The sequence below is a fragment of the Phyllostomus discolor genome, chromosome 1 (genome assembly GCF_004126475.2).
Source record: "Phyllostomus discolor isolate MPI-MPIP mPhyDis1 chromosome 1, mPhyDis1.pri.v3, whole genome shotgun sequence".
In the NCBI taxonomy this organism is placed as follows: domain Eukaryota; kingdom Metazoa; phylum Chordata; class Mammalia; order Chiroptera; family Phyllostomidae; genus Phyllostomus; species Phyllostomus discolor.
Window position 1 is genome coordinate 33,319,594 of NC_040903.2, and position 18,266 is coordinate 33,337,859.

Here is an 18,266-nt window from a genome sequence, read left to right on the forward strand (position 1 = left end):
GGGCGTATTCAGGAGGCAGCCAGTTAATGTTTCTCTCTCCCTCTCTCCCTCTCACCCACACTCTCTAAAATTGGTGGGCATGTCCTCTGGTGAGGATTAGAAGAAAGTCAAGATCAGCTAGGATAAACAAGTACAAATAACACTTAGGAAGTTTTCCTTTAATCCTATTCTCTCTTGTTCCCCAAATTCAAAAGTAGCTGTTCAAATAGAAATAGAACTCATTAGGTGCTCTGTTCATTTTAGATTTGTCTTCAATATTCTGATTTATAGGAAATCTCACTGGAATTGGAAGCAGCAGTGCAAGAAAAGGAAGAAATGAAGAGTAGAGTTCATAATTACATAACTGAGGTGTCACGATGGGAGAGCCTAATGTCCGCTAAGGTAAAGTAACATTGTTTAGGTTGGATTTAAGACTGATTTTTTTTACTATGTTATATTTCTTTATTCTGCCTCCTCTGTTATTAACATGTGAGCTTGAAGACCTGGCCTCCTGTCTCTTTGTATTTCCCCACATATGTTAGTTTAGTGTGTGAACAGATGGCTTATGCTTCCTAAATTAAAACAAAAATCCCAATCTGTGTATGTGTTTCTGACATAGGTATTCCAGAAAGTGAGAATTACTAATTTTGAAACAATTTAATTATGCTTGAACCAGGAAAAAGAAAATCAAGATTTGTTAGACAGATTTCAGATGCTTCATAACCGTGCTGAAGACTGGGAGGTCAAAGCCCATCAAGCTGAGGGGGAAAGCAGCTCCGTTCGACTGGAACTTCTTTCTATCGACACCGAGAGGAGGCACCTTCGTGAAAGAGTGGAGCTATTAGAAAAAGAAATCCAGGAGGTAAATTTTTGTTTGTCCTGCGAAGATTTTATTTAATAGAAAGCATTCAAAAGTACTTCATTTGAAATGAGGATCGAGCATTGGTAAACTCAAGTTTAATGCTGATCTTTCGTCATTAGTTCTGATAGTTTGCTTAGGAGCCCCATTACTTTTTTTAATGTAGTGAAATATACCCAACATCAAATTCACCATTTTATCCATTTTTAAGTGTACAGTTCTGTGGCAATCCCTACATTTACATTATTGGGCAGCTGTCACTGCCCAATCTGTCTCCAGAACGTTTTCACCTTCCCCAACCAGACCTCTACCACTAAACACTAGCTCCTCATTATCCACACCCCCAGCTTCTGGCAGCCACCATTCTGCTTTCTCTGTCTGTGCATGTCACTACTCTGTGTAGTATCTCCTATAAGTAGAATCATACAATATTTGGTTTTTGTGACTGGTTTGTTTTACTTGGCCATAAAATTCACTTAACCTCAAGTTTATGAATGTTGTAGCGTGTGTCAGAATTTCATTTCTTTTTAAGGCTGAATAATACTGCATTGTATGTAGAAACCACATTTTGTTTATTCATTCATTCATCAGTGGACATCTGGTTGTTTCCATCTTTGACCATTGACAGTAATGCCTCTGTGAACACAGTTGCAGAGTATCTCTGTGAGTCCTTGGTTTCTGTAGAACATACCTACACGGGGAAATGCTGGAGCATATGATTATTTTATGTTTAATTTTTTGAGGAACTCTTACACCATTTTCTACAAGAACTACACCATTTTACATTCCCACTAGCCATGTAAGGATTTCAGTTTCTCCACTTGTTATTTTTCTGAGTTTTTTTTATAATAGGTAGACTTACACCCTCCAAAACATATATTTAAGTCCTAGCCCCAAGTACCTGTCTGTGAATATAATCTTTTTTGAAAACGGTATCTTTGCAGTTATAAGTAGGTTAAAATGAGGTTATACTAGATTAGGGCAGGCCATAACCAATGCCTTGTGTCCTCATAACAGTGATTTTCAGCTGGGGTGCCACAAGAATTTTTAAAACATTGCAATACCTGACTATTTACTTAGGGGCACTAATCTCTTTTCCCTTAGATTGTCAAATAGAAAAATGACAGCAGCCAACACAATAGCCATCTGGTATGAATGAATCAATATCATACCTATTTTTATTTGTCCATTTGGCAAAAAATATATTTCTTGGTGTGCCACAGAATTGTAGTAATTACTTTATGTGTGCCACAAGATGAAAAGGGTTGAAAATCACTACCTAATAAGATACAAGAAATCTGGACAGAGAAGCCACAGGGAGATGGCAGGGAAAGATGGAGGCAGAGATCCAAGCGATGCATCTACAAGGCAAGGAGCCCCGAAGACTGTCAGCAGCCACTAGAAGATGGGGAGAGGCACAGAATGAATTCGCCCTCAGAACCTCCAGAAAAAGCCAACTCTGTTGACATCTAACTTTTAGATTTCTAACCTCCAGAATTAGAAGGGCATACGTTTCCAGTGTTTTAGGACACCGAATAATTTGCAGTAATTTGTTACAGCAGTCCTAGGAAGCGGATACACCATTTCTGTAAGCTTTCTATTAAGAGTATTGTAACTAAAAGCATGCTTCCCAACCTCCAAAAGAGCTCTCAGGAGAAACTTCCTTTCGTTCTCTGTCATTGTTCATGTGTGTGGTGCATGACATTGATTTACATATTTATATGTAAATATGTAAACCTTTGTGGAAACCTTTGATTTTATTAATTCATTAATATTTGGAAAATCCAAAATTTAGTTTTTCTTCAGCTGTTGATATTTATTAAATCTGTACACATAGTATTTGATTTTTAATGTTGATTCATTTCAGTAGAGTCATTCTGAATTAGTTTTCAAGTATGGACTGGTTCATAAACTCTAGAAGTAGAGTTTAAGTCAGTTTGTGTTTAATACTGAAAATTTAAATGGTAAGAAATTTAAATTGTGTGTATTTCCAAGAAAAAATATCAGTATTTCAAAATTTGCTTATTATTTCAGTTATTAATATCTTATAAAGTAGTATATTATTAAATTAAATATAAATATAACTTTAGGTATTTGGTTTTAAAGCAAACTCCATTTTTAAAATTCAGAAGTAGGTATACAGTTGTGAGTACATGAAATACAGCTTATTTTTGTACTATTATTAATTATTATATTCCATATTATTTTCCATTATTTTGTACTATTATTAATTATTATATTATTTTCCATGAACAACCGTGAACTTACTTTTGCCCCACCCTGTATATATGTTTTCTTGAAAAGGCATTATTATAACAAAGAATTTATGAAGTAAAATGTAATATAACTTCAAAGATGTCTTATATTCACAATACCCTACAATAGTAATTTTTTCCTGTCTTTATATGCTTTTATTTTTTAATATATTTTATTGATTATGCTATTACAGTTGTCCCATTTCCCCTCTTCATTCCCCTCCACCCTCTCACCCACATCCCCCCCTTTAGTTCATGTCCATGTGTCATAAGTTCTTTAGCTTCTATTTCCCATACTATTCTTGCCCTCCCCCTGTCTATTTTCTACCTACCATCTATGCTACTTATTCTCTGTGCCTTTTCCCCCTCTCTCCTCCTCCCACTCCCCCATTGCTAACCCTCCATGTGATCTCCATTTCTATGGTTCTGTTCCTGTTCTAGTTGTTTGCTTAGTTAGTTTTTGTTTTTGTTTTAGGTGTGTTTTTAATAATTGTGAGTTTGCTGTCATTTTAATATACATGTTTTTTATCTTCTTTTTCTTAGATAAGTTTCTTTAACATTTCATAAAATAAGGGCTTGGTGATGATGAACTCCTCTAACTTAACCTTATCTGAGAAGCACTTTATCTGCCCTTCCATTCTAAATGAAAGCTTTGCTGGATAGAGCAATCCTGGATGTAGGTCCTTGCCTTTCATGATTTTGAGTACTTCTTTCCAGCCCCTTCTTGCCTGCAAGGTCTCTTTTGAGAAATCAGCTGACAGTCTGATGGGAACTCCTTTGTAGGTGACTGTCTCCTTATCTCTTGCTGCTTCTAGGATTCTCTCCTTCATTTTTACCTTGGCTAATGTAATTATGATGTACCTTGGTGTGTTCCTCCTTGGGTCCAACTTCTTTGGGACTCTCTGAGCTTCCTGGACTTCCTGGAAGTCTATTTCCTTTGCCAGATTGGGGAAGTTCTCCTTTATTATTTGTTTAAATAACTTTTCCACTTGCTGCTCTTCTTCTTCCCCTTTCTGGTACCCCTATGATTCGGATGTGGGGACATTTAAAAGATGTTCTGGAGCTTCCTAAGCCTCTCTTCATTTTTTAAAATTCTTCTTTCTTTGTTCTTTTCTGTTTGGTTGTTTCTTTCTTCCTTCTGGTCCACTCCATTGATTTGGGTCCCAGTTTTCTTCCCATTACTATTGGTTCCCTGTGCATTTTCCTTCATTTCACTTAGCGAAGCCTTCATTTTTTCATCTAATTTGTGACCAAACTCAGCCAATTCTGTGAGCATCCTGATCACCAGTGCTTTGAACTGTGCACCTGATAGGTTGGCTATCTCTTGGTCACTCATTTGTATTTTCTGTGGAACTTTGATCTGTTCTTCCATTTGGGCCATTTTTTTTTGTCTTGACACGCCTGTTACATATGAGGGGCAGAGCCTTAGGTGTTCACCAGGGCAGGGCAACCCAGTCACTGGGTTGTGACACTGTATGTGGGGGCGGGGTTCGAGATAGAACAATGGCGCTTGCTCCACTCTCTGTCAGATTTGAGTCCCTTCTGCCGCTTCCCCCAAGCAAACTGGGCCTTTCTGGTGCTGATTCCCATGTGGGTGGGTTTGCGCATGTTCTAGGACCCTGTGGGTCTCCAACGAACTCTCCTGTGAGGCTACGAGTCTCTCCCTGCACCTCAACCCCCACAGGTGTTTTCAATCAGTGTCCCAAGGCTCTATTTCTTGGTGCTGAGACCCTGGGTTGTGCACAGTGCCTTGCTTCACAATCACTACCTTGTTGGGTCTGCCCTGTTGCCACTCTGGGCCCGTGGTCTGCCAGCGTGGCCTGCATGCCCAGGGTTTGCCCACTGCAGTCTTGCAGGCCCTGGATGCTTTAATACCCCCGGTCTCACTGCTTTTTGTGCCACGACCCCTCTCCTCCCAGCTGCCCGACTCTGCCCCTCCTACCAGTCTGGATGAACGTGTCTATTTTAACTCCTTGGTTGTCCGACTTCTATACAGTTCAATTTTCTGTCAGTTCTGGTTGTTATCTTGTTTCTGAATTGTTGCTGTCTTTATTTTGGTTGTGTGAGGAAGCACAGTATGTCTACCTACACCTCCATTTTGGACGGAAGCCCTACAATAATAATTTTTATTTTTGTGTTTTCTAAATCTGTAACAGGAAGTACTTAGTACCATGATGAATAATTATATACAGTTTATTTTGTTGCACATGAAATATGCTATCTTTAAATAGCAAGCAACTTCTTTAGAGTGTCTTAAAATATGCAGACGTTGGCTTATGTTTTTACAAAGTGAGGTTGTAGCTGCACAGATCCAAGCCTTTAAAATTATTGGGTTACTTTAACTTTTACCTGTTTCTGTTTTTATTTTCAGCACATAAATGCACATCATGCTTATGAAGCTCAGATCTCGTCAATGACAAAAGCCATATCTAGATTGGAAGAAGAGCTGAGACAGCAAGAGGATGAGAAAGCAGCAGTATTCAGTGATCTGTCATCTCTCAGAGAACTCTGTATTAAGCTTGATTCAGGCAAAGACATTCTGACCCAGCAATTGAATGCTAAAAACCTTGAATTAGAGAGGGTAAGCATTTATAAGTTATTGTCCTAACACATGGTTTTATTCAGCCCTCCACTAATTATCTTACTTTATCATTTATTACCTAATATATTTGTTCCTCTTTGGAGTAGTTACTTATTTAAAAAGATTTATATATTTATTTTTAGAGAGAGGGTAAGAGAGGAAGAAAGAAAGAGAGGGAGAAAGAAAGAGAGGGAAACATCAATGTGAGAGAGACACATGGATCGATTGCCTCTCATATGCGCCCCGACTCGGGGACTGAACCTCAGCACAGGCCCGTGCCCTGACCGGGAGCAAACCAGTGTCCTTTCAGTTTGCGGGACATCACCCAGCCATCTAATCCGCCCTGGTCAGGGCTGGAGGAACTACTTTAGACTGCAGGCTTTCGAGAACTAAATTTGACTACTAGATTCTTCGCCAAGATTTCTTTGGTAAACATGGTGATGAAATTAGGTGCCATTTTAGAGTAGATGCATGTTTAGGAGAATATTAGTCTTCTCATCACAGAACAGGGGCATATCCCAATACATTCTTTCTCTGTTTAAAACTAAGGCTTAAATGGAAGAATGAGCACCTCACTGCTTCTTAAGTAGAATATTTTTTCTAATAAAAATCTCAAGGAATTTTAATCTCTAAAAGTCTAGTTAGCTGGAATTTCTCATTCCCAAACTGAAGCATTACTTTAAACAACACAGTGTGTGTTTTCAAACATTGGTGTTTTTAGGTTTTGCTCATTTAACATGTTAGTTTTCAGGTACCGGCTTGACTCTGTAGTCAGAGGACTCAGATTTAATAGAGCAGAAGGGCCTCCTTGCTGATAGGGTGGCCGTATTTTAAAATTTTATGGCAATGACCCTCTCCTGACAAGATAGTACTGGAAAAAACTGTTTGAAGTTTGGAGTCCTTTTTAAAATAGCCAAACAAGTCCTTTCTAAAATAGCAAAGATGAATTTGGAAATAAGATGTTTTTCTTATACTGAAAACAGTGGTTCAGAAATCTTTAACCAATACCCAAAATGAAGGAACTGATGTCTGTGTTCATAGCCCTGCAGGTAGTTTTTCAGAGTAAGTCTGAAATTGTACTAAGCAATCTTACTTTGCTTTTCTTCCAGGTTGTGGTGGAATTAGAAAATATAAAATCAGAATCAGAGCTGTTAAAAAAACAACTGTCGAGTGAGAGACATACAATTAAAAACCTTGAATCATTGTTGGCTACAAATAGGGATAAAGAATTTCATTCTCACTTAAACTCCCATGAGAAGGATACAGAAATTCAGCTACTTAAAGAGAAGTTAACCCTTTCAGAAAGCAAATTGTAAGTGTCATAAATCAATCCATGTGAGGAAAATAGCTTCTCAAAAATACTTTTTAATATGAGTAAATTTTTCGTAGATTTGTAGCATAAAACAAATGATTAAAAAACACTGGTGGAGCCATAAAAATATTTTTTCAACTTTTGGAGGGAGAGGATAATGGGTATATGAAGTGTACTAAAAACCAAAATATTTTACTCATGTGGCTGCTGCTTTCAGAAGTTTAGGGGTTTAGTTCAGAAGAGACATCATGTTTGGAGATGTTGGTTTGTGTATCTTCACCACAGAGGTGGTTCTCATGGAAGTCAGTGAGTGAACTTTGGGAAATGCCTCCATTTCAGCAAGGAAGAGAGGAGTCAGCCAAGGAGAAGAGAGCATTTAACGTGGGAGCATTGGCAGTGTCTCATGCTGTGGGCTGGGAAAAAGACTTCAAAAAAGCTATGCAGTTCGACTCTAGTGTGTATTGATTACCTTTTAGGAGATTGATGATAGTATCTTTTTAGAATGGTGATGTTTTAAGCATATTTGTTGGAAGAAGAGAGGAAACCCAAGTAGATAATACAAATGGAGTAATTAACCTTTTTTTTTGTTTTTTGTTCAAATCCTCATACTAGGATTTTTTTAGTTGATTTTAGAGAGAGAGAAGAGGGGGCAGGAGAGAGAGAGAGACATTGATCAGTTCCTTCCCATATGCTCCCCACCCTGGGACTGAACCTGAAACTTATGTATGTGCCCTGACCGGGGATGGAACCTGCAACCTTTTGGTGCACGGGAGGACATTCCAACCAACAGCACCACTCAGCCAGAGCTGGAATAACACATTTTTTAAAAGAGTTAGAAATATTTCTTTCTCAGGCAAGAGTCAAGAAAGAGCCAGTGAAGATACTTTCCTACAACTAGATGTTCCAGTCCGTGTCTTACTCAGATTGCTACCACAGCATTGCTACCACACCTAGCACATGGTGCAGGCTCAGTAAATGTTTATTAGATAAGTGACGTGCACAAAAAAGTAAACTTTATAATAGAAGCTCCACAAGTTTAGAGAATTACAGTTGAAAGTCTGGACCTTCTCTTTTTTCCCCCTTAAGTGTTATCTCCTCTATATTTATTAACAACAAAAACAAAAATCTATAGCACTTAACTGTATAAAACAAAACATTCGTTATTTATTTCTTTGACTTTTAAAATTTGTTTCTAAGAACTAGCCAGAGCCGGGAGAACACCATGCTTCGGGCTACTGTGGTACAGTTACAAACCGATCATGACACCCTGAAAAGGCAGATTGCAACGGAAAGATACGAACGGTAAGAAAAATTTTTAGCATTAGACAGTGTTTTTATTTATTTCCTATCCCAGTCTAAAAAGAATTTAATGTGGTTTACAAATAGCAAACTTTTTTAGCATTAATACTCAAAATAAATTTCTTTAGTAATTCTTCTTAAAGAGGCAACAAGTGTTGTGGAAGATAATATACCTTATAGTAAATAAAGTAGCAAGTATTATTTTAACGTTTCCCATAGCGTTTCTCAAGGCAAAATTAGGGCATTATTTCAGAGGGTATAGTTAGCAAATGAACAAGCTAGTAAGGATTCCACAAGAGTCAAAACAGTTTATTATTATGCCTATATTATAGGAAACTGGGTTCACACAAATAGTAAATAGCAGAGTGAAGAATGAAATTCAGGCAGGTAATTTTAAAGCCTATTCTCCTAATCTCTACAATATATTCTCTACACCTTAGGAATTTTCTAAAAGATTTTATTTATTTACTTTTAGACAGAGGGGAAGGGAGGGAGGAAGAGAGGGAAAGAAACATCAATTCGTGGTTGCCTCTCTTGTGCCACATGCGCCCTGCAACCCAGGCATGTGCTTGACTGGGAATCGAACTGGTGATCCTTTGGTTTGCAGGCCAACACTCAATCCACTGAGCCACACCAGCCAGGGCTACACGTTAGTAATTTTTTTAATATTTTATTTATTTATGTTTAAAGAGAGGGGAAGGGAAAGAGGAGAGAAACATCAGTCGACTGCCTCTTGTAGGCACCTGAACTAGGGACCGAATGTGCAACACAGGCATGTGCCTTGACTGGGAATTGAACCAGTGACCCTTCAGTTTGCAGTCCGATGCCCAACCAACTGAGCCACACCAATCAGGGTACACCTTAGTAATTTTCATACTCACTTAAATTTTAGTTCATATCCTTCATTATGTTAAAAATTTTGATCCCCAAGTGTTATAATCAGGAATGATACCTGTCTTAACAGTTAAAATTAAAGTCTAATTTGCAAGTCACTTGTCACATTTCCTTTCTTCCATTACTTTTTCCTATTATATTAATGCCATGGATATCAACATTTCTGAGATTTGATTCTCAAATAATGTTCAATAGCTTATTAGGTCAGTTTTTGAGTTCTCATTCTTGTCCATTGGCATCAGTGATGTGCTGTTTGAAGTATAGACAGAATTTGCTAGGAATTCAGTATGGTTTGGTGGGAAATGAAGCCTGAGATGGCATCAATGTCATGAAAGGTGTGTTTTTTATCTCATAATTTGGAAGACCTAGGTTCTTAAAATGTTAAACTGTATATATATAATGATTTCCATTTCTTCATGATAAATTCTTTCAATTCAAGTCTCCTAAGTCAAGTTCTCTATTGCCTGAGGTTATAGGCCCCCTTAATTTCTCTCCTTTTTCCTTACCCCAGTCCCCAAAAAACCTTGACCTACATGACCATGTCTTTCCTTCTCACCATTCAACTTGATGGTGCATTCTTAAAAGGACAGTATTACTGCCACCCCATGGGAAAAATTGGTTCTTTGAGTAGCAAAAGCCCTGAGGTATTACAGTATTTGATGGCCCTCCAGAGGGCCACAGTATGTAAGCAATGTGCCTATGTGTTAAAATTTCATAGAGTGTGGAGATAATTTGGGGGGGATGGAATACCTATAAAAGTTTCTTTAGGGAAATAATAGTGGAAAAGAGTTAGATTGTGAATCCCCCAACTGGGAAGAAATCTTGGATACTGAAGAACTCAAGACAGAAGAAGTCCAGGCCAGAGGTATGCATAGCTCCCAAAGACGGTGGCAATGCAGTCCCCATGCTTCATGGGGCAGACACAGGGAAGGAAAGCATAACAAAGAACGGGTTACTTTACTTCTGACATTTGAGAGTTTTGAGGCAGGAAGAAGGCTAGATTTGTATGCAAGAAGAGGTGGGAAAGGCAGGGGAAGAGGGGGAACCATACAACTTTGGAAACCTGTATTCAGAGGAGCTTTGAACAGTCTTCTATAATAGTACAGGTCCTTTCATTGAAGTCTTTATCTGCTACTTAAAAATCATACAAGGACATGGGATTTACATTTAGTAGAAGTAGAAATGGAGTAGAAATTATTAATTAACAACAATAACAGTGCCTTATATTTGTGTAATCCTTTTTGGTATAATCCCTTATTTGATCTGTTTGGCAGAGAACGAGCAATCCAAGAGATGCGTCGACATGGTCTTCCCACGCCACCTCTTAGTTCTACTCTGAAGTCTCCTTTACATTCTCCTGAACACATGAACTGACAATTATCAGAAAGGTGTGTATGTAACACCATGGACAAGCAAAAATGAATCTGTGGTTATAAAAAATCAGGACGTAGCATTCGGGGGAGGCGGGGAGATTGTGTGCAGAAGTGGTCAGGGGAAATTTCTGACCACCTTTGGTAGGAATGATGGAATGTTCTATTTGGTGGTAATGGTTACATGGGCACATATAACTGTAAAACCTCCTTGACAATGTGAGACATCACAAAGAAATGGTTTATAGAGTGCCAGGTTCAAGGTACAAATAATAGATGATACAATTGTGGACAAAGATAGACAGGAATGTATGTGACACAATAGACTGAATCTGGTTGGAATGGCAGGTTGTTGGGGAATAATGAGGGATAAAGGTGTGAAGACAGAACGGGATGTTTATAATTATTTAATGTGAAACTAAATGAGAGATTGTAGACTTACTATTCTGTAAGTCAGGGGGAGCCTCTGAAGGTCTTCCTGTGTACAGGATGCAAGCAAGGGAGGGATTAAGATGAAAGAACTGTTCTTAGCAGATTAACTTCAAAATTGTATTTGGGTTTTATTGAGGAGGGTAGAAACCAGAGGAGGGGAGACCAGAAAGAGATATGAAATGAACAGTGTAGTCAGCTCAGGATCAGTATAATAATATTGATTTTAGAGAGAGACATGGAAACATCAATTTGTTGTTCTACTTACCATACATTTGTTGGTTGATTCTTGATTGTGCCCCGACTGGGGATCAAACCCATAACGTTGGTGTGGCAGGACCGCACTCTGAAAACTGAGCGGCCTGGCCAGGGCAGACTTTAAAAATAACTTACATACACAGAAAAGTGTCGTGTCATGATACACAGCTCAGTGAGTTTTACAAACTGGGCACACACTCCTATGCAACCTGTACTAAGGGCAAGAAACAAAGCATCTCATTGGGGCTCCCTTCTGGTCATAAGCCCTGCTCTAAAAGTAACCATTCTATTAAGAGCATACATTTTCTTGGCCTCGTTTTGGACATTTTAAAAATGAGATGGCATATTTATGGCTTCTTTGCCTCAACAGTACATTTGTGAGATTCATCCCACTATTGTGTGCATTTGTAGATTGCTCAGTCTTGCTGCTGCATTGCATTTCCATTACATTAATTTACCGCAACCTGTATTCTCATTCTGTTGTTCATGGACACTGGTAGTTTCTAGTCCAGGCTACGACAGAGAGTTATGATCATTCTGGCACCTGTATGCTGGTGAACAGAAGTGTGCATTTCTTTTGGGCATATACTTCAGAGTGAAATTGTCAGATCGCTGGACATGCATGTTCAGGGCTTGTCAGGTCATGGGACATGCACGTGTTTGGGCCTGAGTGGGCACAGCAGGATGGTTTTCCAGCGTGCTGGGACATGTTAGACTGAGGGAGTCAAAGAGTGTGCCCATTCAGTGGCGACAGGAGCAAATGGGAAAGAAGCATGTCAGGGTTTCAGAGGTAGGTGACTGTGAAAAGTACAGGCTCATTTACAGAAATGGTAAAGTCAGTTTTTAAAAAAAATATGCATTTTTTTGCTTCTTTTCATAGAAGTACATAGGAGATAAGCATTTCCTCGATGCCTCAGAATCTCCTTATAACATTAGCTATGTGCTCTGCTTTAACATACAGATGCTCCCAGGGCTTATTGGTATTTGAAGGGTCTGTGTTTAAATGATTTCTGATTGCTGTGCTTTTGCTTTTTTGCTTGTTTGTTTGAGTAAAACATTTACTTTCCTCGTCACTTTGAGGACCACTTCTCAGTGCAGGCTGCAATCACTGTGTCCTCACAACTTCTGCCTTCTGCATTAATTTGAATGTGATTAGGTGGAGGTTCAGTTTCTTGTTATGAAGCTGCGTAACAGTTGTGACTAACATTTTCTCATGTCTGATCCGCAGCTGCATTTTGCATCAGGGGTGGTAAGGTGGGGCCTGTGGGACAAGTCTCCCTACTCCCTGTTTCTGTAAATTAAGCTTTATTGGAGCATAGTCACACCCATTGTATACATACTGTGTGAGACGGCTTTTCTACAGTGGCAGAATTACTGTATTTTTCAGACTATAAGATGCACTTTTTTCTCCCAAATTTGGGAGGACTAATGGTTGTTAATGCTGCTGTTGAGTTGTTTACATTTACACTGGTGAAACATTATGTTATTTATGTTATTAAATATTTTACCACATTTTTTGCTTCAAACTTTTTGTCTTATTTTCCTCTAAAACCTAGGGCATCTTATGGTCTGAAAAGTATGTATGTAGTTGTGACAGAGACCTGGTGGCACACAAATCTAAAACACCGCTTGGCCTGTTGCATCACGTAGCCTGCGGGAAACCCCACAGTGCTCCTCGGAAGGAATGAGTGAGATCCCGTGAAAGAGTCTCGGGGACTTCCAGGAATCCCCAGACTATATTTTAAGAATCACTGATACAGAACTTAGTGGATTCTAGCAATCTCTAAAGATGTGATGAATTAGAAAACATTTTTTAATTGCAATAAAATATATATTACATGAACTTTGCCATCTTAACTATTTTTAAGTGAAAACTCAGTGGCCTGAAACTCTGTGTTGTGTAGCCATCACCACTATTTCTAAAACTTTTTCATCATCCCAAACAGAAACTCTGCATCTATGAAGCAAGAAAGCTTCAGTCCCCTGGCCTCCCTTCCCCAGCCCCTGGTAACCTCGAATGTACTTTTCTGTCCCTATGAATTTGCCTGTTTAGGTTCTCATGTAAGTGAAATCATACAGCATTTGCCCTTTTGTGTCTGCCTCATCTCACCTCAGATAATGCTTTCAAGGTTCAATCTATGTCATAGAGTGTCTTAGAACTTCGTTCTTTTTTTTTTTTTTAAGATTTTATTCATCCATTTTTAGGGAGGGAAGGGAGGGGGGGAGAGAGAGAGACAGAGAGACAGACAGACAGAGACATCAATGTGCGGTTGCTGGGGGTTATGGCCTGCAACCCAGGAATGTACCCTGGCTGGGAATCGAACCTGGGACACTTTAGTTCCCAGCCCACTCTCAATCCACTGAGCTACGCCAGCCAGGGCTCGTTCTTTTTTATGCCTGGAGAATATTCCTTTGTATGCTTACATCACATTTTGTTTATTTATTCATCAGTTGATGGACACCTGGATTGTTTTCACTGCTTAGCTGTTGTGAATAATGCTGCTGAAAACATTGTTATCATGTAGAAATTGCTATCATATGGGTCGTGTGAAAATTCTATGTTTAACTTCTTGGGTACCTGACAAGCTTTTTCACACAGCTGTACCATTGTACATTTCCATCAGCAGTGCAAGGGCTCCGGTTTTTCAGATCTTGTCAGCCCTTGTTATTTTTTATTGTTTTATTATCAACATCATGGTGGAGGTAAATTAGACTCTTATACAACCATTAACAAGTCCCAAGGTATCCTACTGATGTTGTTAATTGGAACCCATTTCCATTCATATTTTCTAAATATTGTCACCAAAACTAGTTTTAAGGAATTTCCCCATAAGTACTAAAAAATGAATATGAAATAGTCATATCAGCTCATATTTACAGTGTCTATAATGGTTAAAATATATAACCCAGTTTGGTTTTTACTTTTTTGATTATTATATCTAATACATGCTCACTGAAAAACACAAAATACAAAAGTATAACAAAGTGTAAATCAAAATCAGTTTCTTTATATTTTTATATGGAAAATACACATAACATTAAATTTATCATTTTAACCATTTTTAAGTGTAAATTTCTCTGGCAGTGAGTACATTTCCATTGTTACACAAATGATTCTCATTATCTGACCTCAGAACTTTATCTTCTCCAACTGAAACCCTGTATTCAGCAGCTGCTAACTCCCCATTCTCCCATGGCCCCAGCGCCTAAGCCAGCACCATTACAGTTTGTCTCAATGGACTTGCCTGCCCTGTGCACCTCACATACATGGAACCCTGCAGTGTTTGTCCTTTGTGACTGGCTGATGGTACTTAGCATAATGTTTTCAGGGTTCACCCACGTTGGAGCTTCTCTCGGAACTCCCTTTCTTCTTAAGGCTGAAGAATATGCTGGTGTACGTACATACCACATTTTGTGTATCCATTCATCAGTTGATGGACACTTGGGTTGCTGTTAGGAAAACGCTGCTACTAACATGGATATACAAATCAAAATCGCTTTGAATCCTACAACCCAGAGAAAATAACAATCAGCATTTTGATACACTTCCTTCTTGTATTTAATCTGTAGTTAACATATGCACACATGCATAGACACCCATATATAATTCTAATGGAGATCATACTTGAGTCAGTTTTACCCTGTTTTTTTTTTATTCTGTTTTGTTCTTTGTGGTTCTTCCCCACCTCCCAATACTGTTGTGAGGATTTATGGATATCACTAAAAGCATTTTCAAAAATGCCATTTTAAAACAGTGAACTAATGGTTTGTCACATGGATATTCTGGGATTTATTTATCATTCTCTTCTTACAGGACATATAGCTTGTTTCCCATTTTTTCTCTTATCAATAATGTTTTACATCAGTATTAGAGAGCATGTCTGGTAACGTCCTCTGAAGTATGTCTTCCTCAGTACAGAAAATATAATTGCTTTCCAATGTTGCCAATGTGGGATTTTTCACATTTTAATATGTGTATTTTCACATTTGGGAGAATGATTAGACAGCACATAAGGTGAAAATCTTTTGAAAAATATTTGCTTTCCATAACATTCAAAGACTTAAACAACATAATTTCCAGTACTTGTGTACAATTTTATTTCACTTAGACATCATGTTACCCCTGATTTGAGTGATTTTTCTCAGTTAACGTGACCTTATTCCGATCTGTTACCACGTGTCATTCTCTTAGTCCTCGTGTGTTTTGATGTGCTGTGGTAGTGTGAAGGGAACATCTTCTTGAAGCAGAGAACAGTGCTTCTTAAACCTTAAATATAATTTAATTGTAAGCAGAGGTTTTATTAGAGACTCTAGTTTCAATGAAAACATTACTGAATTTCAGGTTTCCATGCTGTACTGAGTAACTTGGTTGTTCATTTTTCTCTTAACCCACCTGTCCCCTCCCTGCCTTTTCAGAAGGACGACTTTCAGCGAGTGGCTGTACGGACTTGTGAGAGGACAGAACAGTAATGATGTGTTTGAAGTTCCTGAAAATCATGAACATTGATACAAATTCTACCTCTGTCAACTTTTATTTAAATCAGTGAATATTTATGTTATAAAATTGGTGTAAAAGAGCTATACCTATGTATATTTTCATACATATGACAGAACAAAATATATATTAATAGTGCTTACTGATGTTATATCTGTATTTTTATTATTCCTGACTTAAATTACTCCTCAAAGTGTGTTTATACTGTGAAATAATATAATGTATTGTTCACATTATGCTTTAATAATCTTTTTATGAGCCATGATATTTGTATATAAATAGTCTTATAGTACTTGTTTTAACATGTTATTAGTTCTCATGTGTTTATAACCCATAACTTCAACACATGCCCAAAGGATTATCAACTTCGATGTCATGCAGTCACACTTAGCTTTTTTGTTCTGAATGTAACTTAATTACTTGCCAATTTGCTGTCTATCATTGAGGGGAATATATTCCGGTCTATTCTCAGAATAGCAGAGGTCTTGAAGGATAATGATTACTATATATAATTTGTTACTGCCAACTAGAAGAACTGCAATGGAAAAGACACATTCATATATTAAACACAACATAATTTTCGCCGTCATGTGGACTCTTCACAAAATACAAATGTTATCAAAATCAAACTAAAGCTGTATTCAAAACTTTGTAAAACCATAGAACAGAAATTTGGGACTTTTTTCAGTAAATAAAATTCTTCACTGTATTAATCTAAAATTTCATAATATAAAGTATATGGAGTAAATATAGTAAAATATTTTTCTAAAATTCCAATATACATTTAATAACATTAGATTTTTGTTTCTAAACTCATATGTTGTAATTTAATCAGCCTTCCAGAATGGTATATAAGCACTGAACTACGGCATATTAAGTAGAAAACAGCTTTTTACAATTAAATTTTAAAGTTTTAATTTTAAAGAATATAGATATATGCATATATTAATAAAATAACAGTAGTATAAAATGGAAAATTGGATACAAAAACTAATCGTGTTTGAACTATACACATTTGAAGAAAATCCTGTTCTCTAATAAATTTCATTATGATTGAAAAAAAACTTTTAACATAGGAAGTGGAAGGCCAATTATTTATGATACCCTTTGTTTCCTCTTGTGGTTTAATAAAGCGGAGGTTGTGTATGTGTTTGTGTGTACCTGGAGGTGGGTGGTGCTCCTTCTCCAAAAACTACTGTGCCTTCTCTGCCTGAGTTACACCCTTTGCAGTAATTCGGTCTGTATTGGGTGTGATGTGCCTTACTTTGCCACCATCTTTGTGATTTTATGTATTCCATGTCCTTTGTGTGAATCCATGTATTATAGCAACATACAAGAAAAATGGACTATTTGCAATGTCTAATGGAAAATCTCTTTATAAATATATGTGAGTAAAATAAAAATATTTTGCCACCTTGTCCCCCAAAACAACAGCTGTACATATTTGTTAGATGTATTTTATTTTTAATGTTTTCTGTAATTAAAAATGTATTCCTTCCCATAAATGTTGCTTTTATAACCATGACACTCCAGTTTTCTAAAATTAGTTTTACCTTAAAATACTGAATGTTCCGAATTTTTGTAGATGTTTTTAATTTGTTTTAAATTATGAAGCTTGACATAGATTTTCCAGTAAACATTCCAGTCAATTTATTTTCTCTTTCTTACAACTAGCTTTTAAATAATTTTGGCAATATTTGTAATTATAAAATTAAGTAGTTTATTCAAATCAAACTTTATCATGGTGAGATGTGGGGAATTATCTGAACAGCCAGGCTGTTTTGTTTTGTTTTGTTTTGTTTTTTTACTGACATTAATTTATTTTCAATCAGTTCAAAATATAAAAAATTAAGTTATAGTTTCTGTTTGAAATTCATCTACAAAATGGTTAAACAGCTTCATGTGTGCACATTTTTCTCTCTTGCAAATGTTTTTTGTTGAGAACTAGAATTGCCATCCACTATGCCCCCTGCTCCCTCACCTGTTACAATTTATCACACATCTGATCTTATACCCCTCCCAATTATTAGAATAATTTAGTACCTGGTACACTGACTTTCTACCAATAATTGTATCGGTCTTTTTATGTCAGTATTTTCTTGGAACAATGGTTATTGACCAGGCCTGCACATTGGAGTTACCTGGACAAATTTAATGAAAAACTGATTTCTGAAATCTACATCATCCAAATAAATCAGATACTCTGGGAGTTAGGTGTGGGTTGTTGTTTTCTCTCTCTAGATGATTCTAATGTGTAGCAAGGATTTAAGATGCTAATTGAGAAGTTGATCCACCAAATTAATGTCATGACTCAATGAAAACAAGGCTGTAAATCTTAAAATTACCTCCAATATCTCAACTTTGGCATCCTACTCACCCCTCTTTCTAAGTCACACTGTATATTAATGCCTATTCCAACAATTCTTGACTACCAGGATCTCCAGTTGATTTCATCACCTATCCCTTGCCTATAATTCCATCACTCTCCCTTTCCTTTTCATCTAGCAGAGACCTCACCTTCCTTGCATGTACCCT

General features: G+C 37.3%; 1 protein-coding gene across 3 annotated transcripts in view; it reads left to right on the top strand.

Annotated features, from left to right (window-relative positions):
- CEP135 (centrosomal protein 135) overlaps positions 1 to 17,255 on the top strand; it is a 62,346-nt gene extending 45,091 nt beyond the window's left edge. For all 3 annotated transcript variants that reach the window (XM_028506606.2, XM_036020835.1, XM_036020841.1), the window contains 7 exons: positions 271 to 381; positions 656 to 841; positions 5,465 to 5,674; positions 6,784 to 6,986; positions 8,184 to 8,288; positions 10,454 to 10,567; positions 15,653 to 17,255. In XM_028506606.2, coding sequence (XP_028362407.1) covers positions 271 to 381; positions 656 to 841; positions 5,465 to 5,674; positions 6,784 to 6,986; positions 8,184 to 8,288; positions 10,454 to 10,553 — 915 coding nt within the window. In that variant the 3' untranslated portion in view covers positions 10,554 to 10,567; positions 15,653 to 17,255. The remainder of the gene's footprint in view (positions 1 to 270; positions 382 to 655; positions 842 to 5,464; positions 5,675 to 6,783; positions 6,987 to 8,183; positions 8,289 to 10,453; positions 10,568 to 15,652) is intronic.
- Positions 17,256 to 18,266: the final 1,011 nt, after the last annotated feature.